Below are 19,453 nucleotides of genomic sequence, written 5' to 3' on the forward strand. Positions count from 1 at the left end.
GATCCCCCACATTGGCGGTGGGGGGAAATTTCTCTATTTCCCTTCCTAGACAATCCCATAAATTGAAGATTGTTTCCCCCCCCCCCCCTTGCAAAACCAACCATTTCCAGGTATTCTTGGGCCGATCTGGTCACGGCTGACACGCAGGAGCTCGGCTCCGAGTTCATTTCCTTCTCCTGCTTGGGAGCAAGGAGGAACCGGTGCCCTAAAGGACGGACGTGGTCAGAGACATTTCCCTGCTCCAGCCCATCTTTGCCCCAGGCCTCTGCTTCCTTCCAAAGAAAAATGACTTTTTTTTGCTGCAGCATCCAAAAAGTCCTTCAAAAATCCCTCCCTGAGCATTTTGGGGGCCTGGTGCTTGGCAAGGTACCGGATAGCTCCTGGGAAATGGTGTTATTCCCGCGTGCGGCAGCTTTCCAGCAATTCCCCAGCTCTCTTCACTAATCCATCCGCGCTGAGCCAAAGCCTCTCCATCGGCTTATGGCAGCAGAAGCAACGCTCGGGGTTCACRCGGCTCCAAACTGAGGACAGAGGGACCCCAAATTTGGGCTTAGAGCCAGCGCGCAAGCCCAGGAGACCCCAGCAGCTGGAGGCAGAGGGGATGCAAGTGCCCCCGAGGATTGGGAAGGGTGGGACAGCCTCCAAAGGATGCCCAGGGTCGATTTTTCCCAGTCCAGCAGCTTCGTTTTACTTCTCAGTTGAGCCTCAGCTCGAGCCCCCCTGCCTTGAGGGCCCCAGGGGGGACGTGAAAGCCCAAGCGGGGAAACTGAGGCACAGCTACGCGGGAGACGGGTGACAAACCTGCCGGCGCACGGGCGGTTGCACAGCCCCGACGCGAAGAGTTGGACCCTCCTACGCCTGCATTTCCCGTGCTCCAAAGGTCTTCCGGGCACGTCCACAGCGGAGCGGCTTTCGACGGCGGCTCCTGCGGCGAAGCAGAGAGCGGGGCTCAGCCCCAAACTCCGGGAYGGCCCCGGGGCTGCGCGAGGGGAAGGCCCCGGGGGCTGCAGCCCGGCCGCGTCCCCTGCGAGYCCTGCCGCCACTTGCAAAGTGCTGCTGCCACCTCGTGGTGTCGTGTCCCCTGTCCCCGCCGGCCCCCCTGCTTGGCCGGACCTGGCAGGGACCCCCTGCGCCCCAGCCGAGCCCCCGGACACAGCCGCAACGGTGGGTGCACGGGGGGTCCAGGCTCAGATACGCATCCGGAGGGGACACTGCACCCAGCAGTGTCCTTCAACAAGGCCACGCAAAGACACCCCGGACCTCAGAGGCCAGCATGCATCATTTTAACTGATGGGGAAACTGAGGCAGAGGAAGGGCTTGTGGGCTGGTCCGCAGCGCACCAGCACCAGGCGCTGCTGCCTGCACGAGGGAGGCACCGTGGGCAGCATTGAGTGGGGACGGAGCTCGACGCCTTCTGCTCCAGGGTTGGTACCCGGCTATGGCCGAACCAGGCAGCAGGCACCTCCCAGCCCCTTCGCATGGGGCAACGCGCTGGCAAACGGGCTCCGGCCCCRTCTGCTCCGAGCTTTTTTTAGCCCCTCCGCGGCCGGCGCTTCCCTCCTCTGCAGTTGCTGAGTCCCGGAGCAGGTGCTTGCGGTGGGTGATTTTTCCATGCATCGGCATCTGGGGAGCGTCTCTGAGCAGCGCCCGCAGGGACCGGACAAAGGCAGGGATGGGTGAACRGATAATTCCCACCAGTCACCCCCAGCTTTCTGCAGAAGACGGACAAGGGGTCCCAGCCCCACTTGGATGTGCCACCCTCATGGGGCAGCTGAGGGACACAGCTCCCAGGTTCCTCCCCTGACCTTCTCAAGATCTTTCCTCTCCAGCTGTGGCACCAAGATTTCTGGTCCTCCCAGAGTCCACCCTCCTTCTGGGTCTCCTGAGCTTCCCAAGCTGAGAAGGAGGAAAGATCCAGGCTGGCAAAAGATAGAGGAAGATAACTTAAGACGTGCATCTTCATTGGTTTTTCCATCTAGCTCTCTGCAGAGCTAGGAGAAGAGCCATTTCTCCTGGGCACAGGCCCTCCGCTTGCAGCCCATGCCTCGGCAGTGGGAAGGCCCCTTGGCCAGGCTCTCCTACGCTCCAGGAGGCAGGTGCTGCTGGAAGAGGAGTCTGCCTTGAACTTCTTGAATTTCTAGCAGCATTTTTTCCTCCTGACCTGGTTGCTTTTCCTAGAGCAAACTTGGAGGTCTCCAGCTATACGTGGTCCTGCCGGGACCCAGTCCATCTCACAGGTGGTTTGCTTGGAGCGCAGGTTTGAAGCGCAGGAAAGCATGCAACGGGGAAGCTTTCGGCTCTCCCTCCCTTTTCTCTTCCCCTCCCCACCGGAATCCAGCTTTCGGGATCAAAAATACTGCTGGCTATTTTTAAAGCCTCGACTTCGCCCCTCGCTCCTCCAGCTTGCAGTGACGGATCGGGCTGTCGTAAAGTTCAGCTGTTTGCTGCTCCCCCTGCATCGAGCCGGGGCGTTAACAGGCGTGATTCCCTCCTCGCTGCCAGCGCTTCTGCCCAGCGGAGGAACCCAGAGGCAAATCCGCGCTGCGGAGACGGGACCTGCACCCAGAGGGGCGCCCAACAGGCCACCCTGTCACTGGCCGGAGCAGTGTTCGCCGGGGTAAGTGGAGCGCTGGGATCCTCAGCGGGGATTCGGGCTCTTTTGGGGAGGGAGGAAGAGGGGTCACTATGCCAAATGCTGTGTGTGAAGGAGAAGAGCAAATCCTTCAGGTGGGCACCGTGCAAACGTCCCTCCCGTTGCTGGGTCTGCACCTGGAGAGCAATGAGGTCCTCTCCCAAGGAGCTGGCAAATCCCTCCGGTAAATCCCAGCTTTCCCAGGCACCTGCATCTCTAATCCCAATGCTCAGCTCTGATCTCCCCTGCAGCCTCAGCACCAGCTCCCGGCAGCGGCTGGCTGTTGTGCCGTGGTCCGGGGGGTGACACACTGCTTGTCTCATCCCTCTTGCTTCCAACCCCAAGAGCCTGATTGATCCGGACTCATTTGCCCAGGAAAGGCTAGCTGAGCTCTCTCCAAGGGTGGATTAACCCAGGTGTGTTCAAGAGCCACATGGATGCGCTTAAAGTCTCCACAAGCTGTGCTCACTCCCCTTCCCAGGGCAGCAGTGCTTGCAGCCGGAGATTTGCATCGGCTGCTCGCATCCACAGCTCCGATGGAGGCGGATGAGCTCCTTCAAGACCGATGCCTCTCTAGATGCATTTTTCCTGAGTCTCCCCATCCACAGAGGCCATTCTGGGTACAAACTGGTGCTACCGGTGTCACCTGTAGCTGTGGGTCTGCAGACACAACCGGCACCAGCTCAGAGCCAGGTGGGGGCTGCTCCCCCGAGCAGACCAACACCCCCAAGCACTTGGCTTAAACCAGTTCCTTGCCAAACTCATTGCATTAATGATCAGGCTAGACAAGGGCTGGGACTAACCTGCAACAGCGCTGCCTCTGCCTTGGGAGGGCTGATACTGCTCCGGCCACATCTGGCTTGTGTCGGATGAGGTTCCACTTCAGTGATGCTCACAAATTCCAAGTCTGTCCTTCTCCAGGGATTTCACAGCTGCCACGTGCCAAGGCTGGGAGCACTCGGATGAGCCACTGCTACGAGGCAGCTTCTGCTCAAAGCAGTCCAGTGAGCCATGCCGGGCAGGGAGGCGCTTGGGCAAGTGGCTCCGTGCATCTCCCGCTGCGCTTGCGGCGTGCCGACCCATCGGCAGAGCAGGATTTTGCTGTCTCTCCCTTGCGATCTGCAACAAAGTTTGGGGGCGAAGAGCAGCATCAGGCTGCTCCGATCCGCCCTGTGGCAGCAAAGCCCCAGGCCAGGGCTGCAATTACAGGCTCCCATCCCGACACAGCTCAGGGCTTGGGAAACCCTCGTCCGCAGGTTTGGGTGACGCCAGCTGCTCCGCAGTCCCCACCRTGGCGGGATTTGGCAATCCAGCTGGCAGCGCGCAGTGCTTTGCGCCTCCTAAACCTCCAGCTGATTCCATCGGTGGGAAGGGGGGGGGATTTGGCATCCCTAAGTGGTTTGATCACAGATGCTTTTGTCTTGGTACCGTGACTCTCTGCCAGCTCGGGAGAAATTCCCAGCCTCCTCGGCCCAACATATGCCTGCAGCCCCCGGCTCCRAGAGCTGCTGTGCATTGACAGTGTTAAAGCAATCAACAGCTCGGTTTCACAGCATGGACAAAGTACAGCACGCGCCCAATTCCCAGTGCTGGAGAGATGCACTCGCAACACCCAGTTGAGCTATGAGGCAGGAAAAAAGAGATCCCAGGACCTGGCCTTAACAGCAACCTGGGTATCCCATTCCAATTCCTCCATTCGGAGTTTCCCAGCCCGATCCAGAGGTTCCCGGCAATGCGGGTAGGTGGGATGCCAAGAGGCCTCGGCTCTCTCCAAGCCCAGATGGTACCGTCTGCTGTTCCCAGAAGAATTCCCACCTGCCTGCCCCCATCTCCCAGCCCGCATGTAACCGATTCCCTCGGTGGGTGTCCACGCCTGGGGCTCGCTGCGGGGAAGCGCGCGGCAACAGATGGAGAGGACACCAGGCTGGGACGGACCTCGGCAGGCTACGCTGGGATTTGGGGGTTATTTATTTATTTTTTTTAAGCAAGATTTTTTCCACTGTCCGGTTATCTCAGCCCCTTGTTACCAGGTAACGGAGACCCAGCGCATAAACACGGGGCAGGCAAAAGAGCCACCAAGCCTCCACGTGCCCCGGCAGCAAAGACCTGGGAGTCCCAAACCTCTTCCTCTGCTGGAGGCTGCTGGTAGCAATCCCAGCTGGGATTTCAACCCATGTCCATGTTTTCTTCTTTGTTTTCCTTTCCTCTAACCATTGCCTCCAAGGCGGGCTCCAACAGACTTAAACATGAGCCTGTGGCCGTAGATTTAAGCTTATTCTACAATAAAGTGGCYGTGCGTCCTTCCCTCCCCTGTTCTCTGGGTGAAGAGCAGTTTAGCAGCTGCTATGACCCAGTCCGAGGGTCGGAGGGGGAAAAGCCCTTTCCCCCCATCATTAAACAAGAACCCAAACCTATTTAGAGGCAAGCTGCAGAAATCAGGAGCGATCCCCCCTGGGAGGTGCATTGCAGTACCTGTTTCGGTTAAACCTGGCTGTTTGGTCTCCTTCCGCATCCTTCCCCATCCTTGGGGGCTGGCATGAGGCTGCCGGTGCAAACACATCGAGGGCGCTGCAGATCTGCAAGGCTTCACATCTCGCGGTGAAGAGCAAGGCCTGGAAAACAGCAGGAGTTTGGGTTAGGAAGCGGGAAGGTTTCTCTGAAATGTTTCCAAAGGGGTTTATTGGTTCTTTGGCTCTGGGGGTGCCGAGGGACCTGCTTTCAATCCTCGCTCCAGACCCAAGGGCCAGGGATCCTAGATGGATAGATCACCCCAGGAGAAGCCTGATAGTTAGCAAGTGAAGGATATCAAAACCATCTTCCTTGGATATTTGATTTTCTTTGATCCTGGCCCAGTACTTGAGCTATAACCTCCCCCTTTCTCCTCCCTGGTTCACATGGCTGCATCCAAGCCCTTGCAGGCAGCTTTYGGGAAAGCCCACRTGGCCTGGCGGTCACCGACCCCYGGTGACRCAGGCCACCTTTGGCCCGTGCCRTGTTTGYACTCGGGACTCAGCAGGGCACCTGGAAGCTGTTTGCTGCCCGCWGTCCTCCCCATGGGGCAAAACGGGGCTCCTCCAAGCGCCACGGCCAGCCTGGGACCCAGAAAAGCTCTGCCAGGCCCCCTCTAACCAGCCTGTGCCTCAGTTTCCCCACATGGGAGCAGAGCTATCCAGGGAATGACTAGAAACCCCCAGGTCCCRGTGGGAAGCAAAGTCACAGGGACTCAGACCACAGGGCTGCAGCCAATTTGCAACAGGATTTGGCCGGCCAGGCAGGTCCGGGGGCTCCCCGACCCCCCAGCCGGGCACGGACTCCCTTTGCACCGTGCGCCTGCTGTTCTTGGCTGGGTTCGAGCCTGTCTAAATTTAGGCGGCTCTATTTCGACACCCATCTGCTGCCCCGCAGGGGGGAAGGTGACAGAGCAAAGGTAGCTAGGGAGGAGGAGCGGGGACCTGGCCGCCCCACGGAGGGGCCGCGCGAGCCGCCCGGCGCCCCAGCAAGGCTCTCCCCAGCAGCACCGGGGATTTTATCCAGCTGCGGGGCCATGCCTGGGACAGAGGGTGGCATTTTCCCTGCTGTCCTCCCATGGATCTCCCTGGCTGTCACTGGGRGTAGAGCCAGGTGACAAGGACAAGCCAGCCCAGGTGTCCCCCAGGGAAGGGATCTCTGCACCAGGAGCCAGGTTGTCTCTGGAGGAGGCCGACACAGGTAAGGACAGGGATGAGGGTCCAAGGAGAGGGGAGAGCAGCACCCAGAGGTGCCCTGGGGTCTGGGGTGCAGGTGGTCCCAGGAGAGCTGGGCAGAGGGTCCRTGCCGCTTGTGCCCTGCCTGGCAGATCCCAGGAGCCAGCATCACCTCCGGCTGCCCTGGGGCCTCTAGCTGCTGCCTCTCTCCTCCTAAAACCGCAGGGATGGGGACATCMCAGAGAAAGTCCCACCGCCTGCAGGGCCTCTCCATTTCCCAGCCCTGGCCAGAGCTGCGCTTCTCCGCTACACATTAACCAGGTGTTTATTTCTAAGCATCGCAGCAGGGACAGGTCCCCCCCCATGCCACCTCCTCCAAGGGTTTTGGGGCAGCGCTGAGGTCTCTGCTCATGTCCCCATGCCCCAGCTCCTCTCCTCCAGCACACTCGGCTCAGCTAGTCCTCGCGGCCGAGAGCAGCTGGCAGCCGGAGCATCGCCAGCGGAGCTGGAGCGTGTTTTTGCTCCAGACATCTGCCCCCTTCAGCCATGAATCCAGCTGGCAGAGGCACATGGGGGCAGCCAGCTCACAGCTATGTCACCGCACCAACCTGCACGACTAACAGCATTTTTTTGGCTGCTGCAGCCACAGCAAAGGGAGCCAAAAGGTGCTGGACAGAGCTGGTGGGGCTGCAGTTTCCCATTTTTGGGAAAGGATGGGACTTTGGCCTCTTTTCCTGCCTGGTTGCAGCTTGCACTTCAGAGCAGTCACAGCATCACTAATCCGCACACCTTGGGCTCCCCAGGTACATCCCTGTGGGCAGCAACTGGCATCTCACACAGGCTTGGAGGAGAAATACTCATTTCCCACACAGCAGCTTCCAAAGGACCTTTGCAAAAGACTATCTGACTAACAAGTGACTAATAACCAGCTGTTAAAATCAGCCCCCGAGGACAGCAATASGCAGCCTCGATGAGGCAGAAGGGAAGATAAATTTAACCACGGCTGCACCTCCTCCTGCCGCGGCCAGCTGTCTGACATGATTAAGCATGCACCAAGCAGGGATGTGCTCCTGGCATTCCCCCTTCGGCCAGCTCAAGCCTCCCGGCATGCAGGGAGCGCCAGGAGCCAGCAAGTGCCTTTCCCAGCTTTGGGAAGAAGAGCTGCATGCGGGTTTTCGGCAGAGCAGGGGATGCAGCATCTCCCAGTGATGCTGGTTGTGGACCTCATGGTAGCAACACTGAGAATTTGTTTTTTCAGCTCCTACCCCCTTGGATGCTGTGCTCCACATCTTGCTTTTTAACTGACCCTCTCCAGCCGGTGTCATGGCTGGAGATAGCAGTGTGCCGGAGGCAGCCCACACTGCACCCAACATCTAGGACAGCTTGGGTCCTTGCTGCACTCATCGGCTGCTCTCATCCATGCCACAAAGTCTCTTCAAGCCTGCAGGACTAACCGATCCCRTTTGAGGGCAGATGGAAGTTTTAACTGCTTGACACACTGAACTACATCATGCAGCTGCCTCTGGCTGGAAGATGAGCTGCAGGGGCTGAAAGCAGCTAAAAAAAGAAATCAAGCCCTCTGGGATTTTGCCTGAAAGCCTGCCTCCCCCCAGGAGCAGCAGCGATGCAGCCAAGCCCTGCAGGACTTCATCTTGCAGCTGCCTGGACCCTGGCAGCTCCATACCTGCAGCTCTGCCACCGCTCACATTAGGCRGTGCGTCTCAGATCCTGTCTCTTCCTTGCTTCCAGGTGACCTGCTGAATGAAGCAGAGACAAGCCAGCAGGTGAGCAGCTCCCCCAGCTCTGGATGGATTGGAATGGGGAAATCTGCCAGCAGTAAGAGCCCTGGGCAGCTGGAACCCCCCTGCTTCTTCCTGAGAGCACTCTTCCTCCTCCTCTTCTGCCAGCATGGTAAGGAACCAGATGGGCAGAGTCACACCAGAGCCACATCCATGGCAAGAACAACCAGTGGGAACTGCAGCCTGAGGGTGCAGGGAGGGTAAAACCATGGCAGAGCTGCTAAGAGGTGACTGGAGAAAGCAGAAGAGCCTTTCATTGCAACCATGAGGCTCAGGCACTCTCAGGGCACCCTTGTCCCCAGCTCAGCTGGAGGGAAACACAGGCAGCACTTCCCATCACCATCATCTGCCCTCACAAGGAGGGCATCCCCCTGCCCCCCAGCAGCTTCCCTGGGAGACCCCCTAGCAGATTTGCCTGTCTCCAGGGATAAGGCAGGGACAGCAGGGCACAATCACTGTTCCACTTGACCAGCCACCACCCAAAGTCCACACTCTTCCAGAGCCATTTCCAGCAAAAGGCACCAGTCGCATCCATCACTCAGACCCTCACTTTTCTCCTTACACCCCAGAACCTCTATCAGGAGGACTCAGACCTGCACATCCCAAAGCTTAAACTCACTTCCCAGCACCCAGACAACAGCAGGCTTTGATCCACTCCCTCCCCCAGGGCAACCCAGCCCAGAGAACCTCACCAGCCAGCACCCACCTCCTCCAAGGGCCAATCCCTTCTCCCTGGTGGGCAGCTGCCCCTTATAAGCCCTCTGCCTAATGAGCTGAGTGGTCCCAGCTGGGCTGGGCTCAGCCAGCCCTTCGTTAGCCCTTCTGGAGCTGTGGCACATGGCACTGCCTTCTGCGGCCCTGAGAAATCCCAGTTGAGGGGTTGGGTCACCTTGGGGCAGTCCAATCCATCACGAAAGAGCGATTGCACAGCCCGACCAGGCTTGAAATGGCAAGAAGGGGTTTCCCAGCTCAGAAATTCCCGTTCGGCCACTGGCAAGCCCCGGGGCAAAGAATCCCTCTCTGTGCCACGTCCCAGGGTCACAGTCGTAACTAGCGTCCTGGCTCTCAGCCGCGTTCGTGCCCTGGGTACAGTCTCATATCCCAATTGCTTCAGCGCACCCCTTTGGTCCCGTGATTTCGCCCTGGGCTGCCCTCTGCACTGGTTTCTGCAGCAGCAACCCTGRATCCCTTCCCTTCAGGCATCCAAGAACCAAATCATTTAGATTAGCCACCAAGTTACTTAATACAGGGAGACAGGTGCTTGCAGCGAGCATCTCCATCGTGAGATCTGGAGCGGGCCAGATGGGGGGAAGCGGTGGGAGGAGAGGGGGCTGCCCCTTCCGCAGCCCTCCAGCCCTCCTGGGATGCCCTGGGCCACCCCGTCTCTCCCAGTTTCTTCCCAGTGCAAGATCCTGCGCTGCAACTCCGAGTACGTGGCTGCCACCCTCAACCTGCGTGGCTCCAACAGGAACGTGGCGTACTGCAGCGCCCTCCGCTCCTACTCCCATTGCACCCGCAAGACGGCCCGCACTTGCCGGGGYGACCTGGCCTACCACTCTGCCGTCCACGGCATTGAGGACCTCATGATCCAAAACAACTGCTCCAAGGAAGGCCCTGTCTCRCCACCCCGGCCCCGGCCACCGGCCCCCAACCACCAGGGCTTCGAGTCTCTGGATATCTGCAACTACGAGAAGAGTTTCCTCTACAAGCACGGCCAGCCCCCCAGCTACCAGCACTGCGCGGCCTTCGGGGACCCCCACATCCGTACTTTCCATGACGACTTCCACACTTGCAGGGTGGAGGGTTCCTGGCCTCTCTTGGACAATGACTACTTGTTTGTGCAAGCAACCAGCTCACYGGTGGCCAAGGGGTCCAACGCTACGGTTACTAGCAAGGTAACGTTCTCGCCTAGGGCTTGGCAGCAAATCCGTTCACCTCTGGGTTGTAGGAATGGCTTTGGGCAGTCCCTGCAAAGATGATTGCCCTGTTACAGAGACGGCAGATGCCCCCGCATCACCTTTTCCCTTAAACCACCATCTATTTCACAGAACGGTTGTGGTCGGAAGGGACCTCTGGAGATCATCTAGTCCAATCCCACCCCTCAAGCAGGGTATTTCAATGCTTAAAGTGAGGATGTGCCTCACTAAAAGGGCTGGGGAGGGTAGCAACAGCTTCAGCTAAACTCCCGTGGGATCAGGAATTAATGTTCCCAGGAACAAGTGGGATGAAGGTCCTTGAGGGGATCAGAGAGACCTGCAAGCGCTCCCATTGCCCGGCAGGATAACACTGCTGCCTGGGGATGGCTGTGTGGTCTACGGGTTACCTCCGTGCTGTCTATCCAGGCCTGGCTCCTTCTCAGTTTTAAGGAGAGAAGGACACAAATTGCTTTCCTAGCAGGACCGCAGCGATGTGGGTGAGATGGTATGGGGCAGAAGGGATGCTCTGGTGAGGCAAACACGGGTGAGCTGGAACCTGGGGTGGGGACATGTCTGTGATTCCCATGGGGGAGCCTGGCGAGACAGATCAAACTGCCTCTGATCCTCTCTCTGTGTGCAGCTCACCATCATATTCAAGAACATGAAGGAATGCATTGACCAGAAGGTCTACCAGGCTGAGATAGACAACCTTCCCGCTGCCTTTGAGGACGGCTCGGTCAACGGCGGCGAGAGGCCAGGGGGAAGCAGCTTGGCTATCCGGGAACACTCGCCTGGGCAGCACGTGGAGATCCGGGCAGAGTACATCGGCACCACCATTGCCATCCGCCAGGCTGGGCGCCAGCTCTCCTTCTCCATCCGGGCAGCCGAGGAGGTGGCGCGCTCCTTCACGGAAGAGCAAGACCTGCAGCTCTGCGTGGGCGGCTGCCCCCTCAGTCAGCGCATCTCCCGCAGAGAGTGCTGCCAGGGCCAGATGGCAGCCGAGACAGCCCGCGCGCTCTGCAAGGAGATGCTGCCCGTGGAGGACGTCTACTTCCAGTCGTGCGTCTTTGACGTGGTAACCTCAGGGGACGCCAGCTTCACCATGGCAGCTCACGGAGCCCTGGAGGATGCCCGTGTCTTCCTTCCCAATGCTGAGAAACTGCACATCTTCCAGGCTGGGGCTGGCTGCTGGCACACCTCTTCCTCCTTACTCCTCCTCCTCACCTCTAGTCTTTGGGCTATTCAGTTGCACTTTTAACTCTTGTTGGCTGGCACTCGCTGGCATGACATACAGCACAGGGGACACATCCAAGGGACAGTCCAAAGGGGTAACATAAGAGCTGCTGACTCAAGGATTGTACCTTGCAGATCAAGAAAGACGCCTTAGCTAGGATCGAGTATCTCTGCGGCAACGTGGAATTGGAGAGCCAGATCTTTGGAGGGGGGAGCACTCGAGATGAAAGGCAGCGAAATACCTGTTTGTATCCACTGTTCTCATCGACGTGGAGGTCAGCATCGATTAAATCTTCCTCTCCCAGAAGGCCATTCAGTTTTGTATTTTGGATTCTGATGCGTTTTTTTTCCCCTAAAGATCAGGACATTGCAAGCCGTATCAAAGAAAAAGAAACGCACAGGGGTTGAACGCCTGCTCACTTGTGCCGTCCTCGGTATTATTCTTTTGATCCCACCACTTGGAAGAGGTATTTAGAGAACCTCCCTGCCCTGCCAAGCCTTTGAGTGCTCCTGACAGGCACAAATTCGGTACCTTACAAGATATTGGTCCTTTCAGTAAGCTTGCTTCACACATTTATTCCAGTGTTACTAGAGCAGATTTTTGCTAAGGAACCTTACAGATTTAGAAAGAATGGTCTCAGAGCCCAGATCCCAATTTTTAGCAGTCAGAAAACATTGTTTTATGGATTTGGGACTCCTTGACCTACCTGCTACTGAAGTCATGTTAGAGCAAAGTCAGGCGGTAAGATGGTCATCAGCATGACGTGACCAAGGTTTGAGATTTTCTTTACCACAAGAGCTAGAAATCAAACGTTTTATACTGTATTCTCCTTTCTCTGGATTAGTAACTGACGGACAGCAACTCTGGATTAGTGCTAATTTCTAGCCGTCTGGCGTTGCAAAACATCAGGTCTCTGAAATTTCATCTACTGTTGCTATTTTTCTTTGTTGTTGTCTTGGCACCTGTCTAGGACTCAATATAGCAAGTTCTGGACTTTGGACCAGTGTTGAGTTTCAGTGAGGTGGGAGAGAGAAAATGACCCAGCGTTCCTCTCCCTTGGGCCCAACTTTCTCTGGTGCTGTCACAACCCAGTTCCAATCCAACCAAGACTGTTGGTATGACTTGAAAAAGAGAATTAACGGCAAAGATGCTGAACTGGCAAAAAGCGATTTGACTGTATCGATGGGGAGGTGAACTATTAGAAGGTGTACATAAACATTGAGGTGAGGCCAAATTAGATGTTTAATATATTTAAGAGGTTTTAAGAAAAGTGGATAGAGTTCTATTTGTTAACAAATATTTTTCATATGCAAAGACTTCTTTTTTTTTTTTTTAATAAAGAGGGCTCACATCAAAACCTTTGCCATCCTTGTCCTGCGGGAGCTGTAAGAGGAGCACCGCAAGGCTCCAGCCTTGTGGAGGCAGTGCTTTAGGGAAGTAAGCTGAAGGATTTGGGCATGCTGCTCTGTGAAAGAGTATTGCAAATCATCTAGGTAGGCAGGAGCTGTTAAATAGTTAAGCAAGATTTTACAGTTCCTGTCTCAGTATCCCTACAGTTACTTTGGTCACTTTTTCTTTCTCTGGCTCTTCTGGACAGGACCTGGACAAAGAGTGAATACGGAGAAGTTTCTTAGCTATATCAGCATATTTCTTCCTCCAATGTACACTCAAAGCACACGGCAACTAGCGTGAGAGTTTCTCTGTTTCTTGTATGGTGCTCTCACTAATCCCTGAACGTTTTGACATTAAAGGTGTCTATTTTTGAAGTCCTCATTTCCTGTCATCTGTCTCTTATTTCTTTGGTCGGCAGCAGCAGGTGTAGATAATAATATCTTGCCTTCCACCCACTGCTCCTTTTACTCTGGAGCACTGTGTGGTCTATATATACACGCTCTGAATCAGGAGAGGAAGCCAGCCCGCCGTGCTGCCACGCTCCACCACTTCACAGGACGGGAAGGGCCACCGTTTGCAGAAGACTGCAGGTCCCTGTGGTAGCAATGATCAAATACTCAGGAGCCCTGCACAGGCTGTGGGGTTAATGCTCTTGGAGATCCTTAGAGAAACATGATTGACCTTATCCAGCAATAAAATTATCTGCTTCCAGGGTGCAAAACRGCAGGTCTTTAACAGCGCACAGCAACGCTACGCAACTGATAGCAACTAATGCAGCGGGGACAGATTTTATGATGCMGAATATAATTATCCATTAAATTTTAGCTAGTATTTCTAGTTAACAAGCATAGTGTGGGGAGAGGGTGGTTTTCCTGATCAGGACCTCACTGGTTGATGACCCTTGGAGGCGTGCTGGGCCAGGCTCACCCCCAGGCTCAGCTCTTTGCACCTCCACAGTTGTATAAGGGGGATGGAGGAGCCCCCAGGACCCAGCAGCAGCACGGAGGCAGCAGAGGTGATGCTGCGCGAGCCCTRGGCATGGCAGGGAAGTGGTGAGGCAGACTGGCCCAGCACATGTCTCTTAGCACCATGCCGGTGCATTGGCTCTGCCCAAAAGCGGAGTGTGGTGAGTGCTAGCATGGCACTCTGCAGAAGGGCTGGTCTTCAGACACRCTCTTCCCAGCCTGGGAAACTCCCCATCTAGGAAGGGAGCAATGAATTGGGCTCTGAAGACTTTGTTCCCATTGGAAAGAAAACCAGAGCTTCCTAGGTCTGCTGTGAAAGGCAGATTCAAGGCCTCACACTCATCATCCACCTGACAAACCCTGAAGCCCACAAGAAGGGCTTTGGCCAAGCTCCCTGGAAGCAGTGAGCTAGACCACCTTGAGCAGCTCAGGCAGGTCTGAAGCTCCGATACGGGTTAGAGCAGGCATTGGGTAGTCAAAGCATGTCACAGCCAATGTCACCACCTTCCTTGCATACGACGCAGGCACTTAAACCTGAGCTGCAGCCTGGCTAATAGCCAGCAACTTGGAGGGAACATGCACAGCGTTAACRGGTTTGAGCCTGCTCTCAGAATTGTTCTGTACTCTGCATCCTAAATTTAATGATTTTGGAAGAAGCAAGACCTTTCAAAGACGTGCTAAAGTCTCTAAGTAGAAGAGAGACCTTTCTACCTCTGACAGATTGCAGTCTGAAATAAAGAAGTGGAACGTAGGCGTGGATCCAAGCCCCATTGATGTCAACAAGAGTATTTCCATTGACGTCAGTAGACTTTGGATTGAGCCCTTAGTTTCCTAGCATATGTCACCTGCTAAAAAAGACACTGGCAGCACTGGCCAGCGTTTGCAAACACAAGCCTAGTTTTGGCCATTCTGGGTCTGGATGCCCAACCTGAGCGGTTGGAGCAAGGGAGTTCCCAGCCTGGATCAGACCGGGGCTTCATTTGCCCTCGTACACAGCCGTCAATGGCAGCCAGTGCCAGGCCTCCGAGGAAGGTGTGGGAATGCTGCACAAGGCACGGATGGGACAATCTGTTCCCCTTACATCCTGTCTTGCCCTGATTTCTAATAGATAGAGAAATGCCAAGGCCCTGGGGCAGGAGGTTTAGCAGCCAAAGCCGAATCTTCATTAGCAGCTGCTCCTACATGCCATAAAACAACAATCATCAGAGGTAGCCAGGTTTGCCAGCTCCCRCTGTTGCAATGAGGGTACAAAGCTGTGCAAATCAGAGCTGCCAAGCCGAAAATCCGACGCTCCAAAGCAGAGCTGTCCAAATCGGAAGCAGGTCTTCAAAATGGTAGCACTGATTTAAAAGACATCCAAAAATTCAGGTTTGCCCAGTGTGTTTCATGCCAAATTGTGACACGTTTTGTCAATGAGATGTTAAGGCCAAGACGCGAGCTTCCTCCTCAGAGCTCAGGGGTGGATGCGGCTTCCCYGTGTTTGTAACAGCCAAAGACTCTCGCAGGAAATGTGAATGAGAACRGCTGCTGCTGAAACGGGCACGTTTTGGTGTGGATCGCCACCTCGCGTAAGGGCTTTCTGCCCGACACTCTCCAGGCATTTGGCAAGATCACTGAAAAAAGAAATAAGCTGTCAGTGACGTTTGGTGAGCTAACAGCAGATGAACAGAACCCGGATCTCTTGCGGTCCATCCTACAGCTTTCCTTGTGAACTGGCATATCCCTGTTTATCCAGATCCTGATTTTCACAAGTTTCTTTCAGTCATTCCTTTTTCTTCTTCTTGTAGCCAGGTAATACACAAAGTGAAGATCAAGACTCGTTCTCACCTTTACAAATTTATAACTAGCAAGCTCAAAATTTGCTCGTATCAGTCAAATTTTCCTGCAGCTCCACTCGTCTCCTCTTAAACTCCCTTTGCACCTAGGACTGGGCAGCCCAAAGCAYTGATATTATTAGTCTATCGTGTATGTAATCCAAGCAGCCAGCCTGTAAAGATGGATGGAGAAAAATCATCCCTGTGGTTCAACAGCCGCACGTTGTTCCGGAAAAGGCCTCTAGATGTCCATGCACACCAAGACATGAGAGGCAGTGCTCTGGTGGTATCAGGAGCTTGTCCCAACATCGACAGCCCAGCTCTGCCCAAGGGATTTCTATCCTCAACCAAAATACCACGAAATGTTCCCATAAAGGTTCCAGAATTTGGCCAGGTTTTCTAGTGATAACAAGCATGTGAGATCAGTGAGGGCAAAGGCGGTATGGGAAGGGACTTCCTACTGCCCAGCTTTAGCCACCTCACCTGGGTATCTACATTAGGGACCTTGTTTGGGGTTGGCATCTCCAGGGGGGGAGTCCTCATCCCCTGCCACTGATGGGCTCTGAGCCCATCAGCACTGGCTGGAGGTGAGGACGAGGCCGTCCACCACGCATGGCCCAGGGAAAGCTGCGCGTGGGTTTGCCTTGGCTGCTGAAGAGTAAGAAATTTTCCTTCTTCCTTTGCTCCTTCCAGCATCCGCAGGCCCCTGACAGGGCCTTTCAAGGGACAGCCGGATGGAGCGGGGATGGAAGGTCAGGAAATCTTTGGCTATACAATACTTTTTCCTCTGTTAATAACAATAACATCTGTAAAAGGCGACCGACACCAAAAGACAAAGAGGACCAGGCGGATCGGTTTTGTACAGCGATTTCTTTTTGCAGGCATTTTCTTAAAAGAGGGAGCCGAGCACAGTCACATTCTCCCAGCCGAAGCAAGGAGGCAGTTGGCACAACTGAGTCGTCCTGCCCGGAGCAGGTGAAAGGCACGGGACTTCCCAGACTCCGCACTCAAATTCCTCCTTGTTTGTGGACAGCTGAATTCAGGCTCTAGCACGGACTGCTGACGCTCAGCTCTGGCTTTCCCCTCCTTATTGCAAAATCTCAGTCTGGCGAGACTAGAAGTGAAGATATCCCATCACAGCAAAAAAAAMATCCGCCGGAAAGAGTTTTTTTTTCACATTGCACTGCTGGCAGAGGCTGGAAACCTGGTGCCCTGGGGAAAATTCTCACGCCAGATCCCCAGAGAGGCTTCTCCCTGTTCAGCCAGGATGGGGAAGGAGAAAAGAGGATCTCACACTGTGATACATATGCCATAAGGCATTTCAAAACACTACACAGCCTACACAGCACCAAGAATTACTGCCAACAGTAAACAGCCGTCGCTGTTGCTCATGGACAAACCCAGCAAAAAGCTGCCTTCAGAAACCTGCAGTGGGCATCTGCACCGTGTGGCTGAGACCTTTCAAACTCATTTCATGCAGGTCCCTGCAGAGCTATTGAATAGTAGCCATGTTCATCCCCCATCAGCCGGGGCTGTATTACAGTCCCCCGGCAGGGTTGAGCCGCCGTGCCTCAAAACCAGGCACCGCAAGCCTTAGCATCTTCATCAAAACGTCCCTTTTTATTCCGAAACTGAAAGCGAATCGCTCCCCTCGCTTCCCCGCATCAGCCTTTCTGCCACACTTCGAACCTAGACCATCCCAGGTGGCCCTTTACACCGTCAAAGTTGTACTGAAGTCAGCCGCAGCCAAACCTGGGCAGCGGGGAGAGAAGTGCRGGATAGCGGTGGCTTTCCAGGAGCCACAGGAGTCCATCGGTCCCTTGTTTTCCAGCTGCAGGGACACACACCCGGCGCAATCAGCGTGGGATTTTCAAGCGCCGCTCGCTGTATGCACATAGGTCAAGTACAGTCTCCATCTCAACCCTCAGTTAATCCCTTCCCACCCTTGCCAAAGGAAATGCCTTTTCCGCCCCAGCTCCCGCTCCCGTTCGCACGACAGGCACACTCTGTCCCTTTGCTCAGGCCATCGGGAATCACTTTGCGTCCCTCTCTTTCCCCTCCCCGCCTCGAATTTGCTAGAAGCAACCATATATGGCGAAAAAATGGCAAAAACAGCCCCAAGAAGCTCCCGGGAGCTCTGCACCAGGCAGCAGCCTCCGAGCAGGCAGGCTGCAAGCTTTCCCAGCGCTTTTCGGGGCTGGGAGCCAGTTATCTGGGCTGAGACTGATAGACGGGGCAAAGGACAACCAGCAACGAGAGGAGCGTGATTTCTCCAGGCAACGGCGGGCAGTGACTCCCTGTAACCGAGACTAGAAAATAAAGGCTTTTATGAGTGCTCTTGTGCATCAAGGTTATATTACAAGCAGGCTTCAGATCAACCACGGGCAGAAGGGCAGCATCCAGAAAAAAAACCCAACCTTGCAGGTATGGAGCATGGCACCAAAAAGGAAGCGGGGAGAGCTGCCAATTCGTGCTGCCCAGTTTCTGCCTCACCTAATCGTTTCCCCATGACCCACTCAACAGCCCCTGCCGCCAGTGAGTCATCTCAGCGCATAGTTTCTAACTGGGCCCATCCCTGCTCTTCGTGACTGGGTTGTCCCCATCTCATCCAATTAGTCATGCAGCTCTCCCCACCGTCACCAGCCCATGGCCAGTGAGGAGAAGGCTCTGGGCCGCTCTCCCCATCCACCTGGAGCACAGTGGCCCCAGTGGTGACTTTTCTCCTTCCCTGTGTCCACCACCAAGCCTGGAGGGATCCTCCAAGCAACATGTTGCCAGAGGAAAACAAGCTGAGAGGGGGGGCCAGGGCCTTAAAAAAATTACTTAGTGGAAGGGAGGAAGCGCCCAAGAGCTGGTCTCTGCCCCAAAACATAACTGGCTTCTCTTTGATGTCCTTCTTTTTTTAAAGAGATGTGACATTTCAAAGCTTTTGTTTTACAAGCTACAATTCCTCAGTGTTTCCGAATCCCTTGCTTAACCCAGGGTGCTGCTTGCGTGGGAAACCTCGTGAACCGAGTCTCATCCTGAGGAAGCTGCAGCTGCTCCTCCTTCGGCGGAGGGACCGGCGAGGCCTTTCCAGCCAGATGGAGGTCAGGGGAGCAAAGGGCAGAGGCTGATCGACAGATCAAAAGAAACCTGGAGGTGATCCAGGCTTTGGAACGTGCCTTGGACCATCTCTCTGGCAAGCCGAGGACTTCATCGTCCTTTGACATCGCTGGAATGTGTTTGACAGTTGGGGAGAAAGACACCGTGGGCTGCAAGAGCCAGGTTGGACACCTCTTCCTTGGGAGACCGGCACCGAGGRAAACCGGAGACGGGGAGCGCAAACACGGATCCCGAAGGAACGCAACGGCGCAAGCGGGCCCGGGACCAAACCGAAGTCTTCGGGATCACGTATCCCATAGCTGGCAAGGCTGCAAAGAAAGCCCAGCTCGTTTCACCAAATTAGAGCAAATCCATAATTCTCGTGGGCCCGGGGACCTTTTCCCTAGCGAGGGACAATGGGGAAGAGCTTGCCAGGACCAGAGGCAGCAGGAAAAGGCGCAGTTCCTCCATTACGCACCACAGGGCAAAATAACTCTCTCGCAGCGAGGAAACTTGTCCCGCAGTTTGGCAGGGGATCAGCTTATGTTTATCCGACCAGTTTATCAGTTTGGACTAACAGGTGTGAATTAACTTTGAGGGACGGAGAGGAGGGCGAAGAAAACAAAAGCAGGGCGCGCGCCAGAAAGGCGCGGATAAACAAGCGCCTTGTCGGAGGGCAAAGGACAACCAAGACAACACCTAACAAAAACACAACCCTTTCCTCCTCGGGGGGTTGGGGGAAGGTCGGTCTTCCCCCACCCCCGCCCCCACCCCACTTCCATTCCTGCCTTTTTATTACTCATTTAGCGGCTCCAGAAATATCGCCCTCCCATTTCCTCCACTCCCCATGCTTGTTTTCCTGAGCTGCGAAAGCATTAATCGCTCTTAAAACGGACGATAAAAACGGCAGCGCGACCCGTGCACAAAGGAAAAT

The 19,453-nt window shown here is 55.3% G+C and overlaps 1 protein-coding gene and 1 long non-coding RNA gene across 2 annotated transcripts; one reads left to right on the forward strand and one right to left on the reverse strand.

Moving 5' to 3' along the window:
- The first annotated feature begins 4,364 nt into the window (after positions 1–4,364).
- HJV (hemojuvelin BMP co-receptor) lies at positions 4,365–11,288 on the forward strand. Its single transcript, XM_026085783.1, is given in 8 exon segments — positions 4,365–4,370; positions 4,663–4,777; positions 6,038–6,059; positions 6,148–6,208; positions 6,211–6,340; positions 8,065–8,226; positions 9,507–10,009; positions 10,671–11,288. Coding segments are annotated over 8 exon segments (1,617 nt in total).
- Positions 11,289–16,286: 4,998 nt separating this feature from the next.
- Positions 16,287–17,659, reverse strand: LOC112975515. The gene is made up of 2 exons (XR_003256649.1): positions 17,188–17,659; positions 16,287–16,689 (listed from the first exon to the last, which is right to left on the reverse strand). It is a non-coding gene; the product is annotated as an uncharacterized LOC112975515 (long non-coding RNA).
- Between the last annotated feature and the right edge of the window lie 1,794 nt (positions 17,660–19,453).

This window comes from Apteryx rowi, unplaced genomic scaffold, assembly GCF_003343035.1.
Source record: "Apteryx rowi isolate R43461 unplaced genomic scaffold, aptRow1 scaffold_673, whole genome shotgun sequence".
Taxonomy (NCBI): Eukaryota; Metazoa; Chordata; class Aves; order Apterygiformes; family Apterygidae; genus Apteryx; species Apteryx rowi.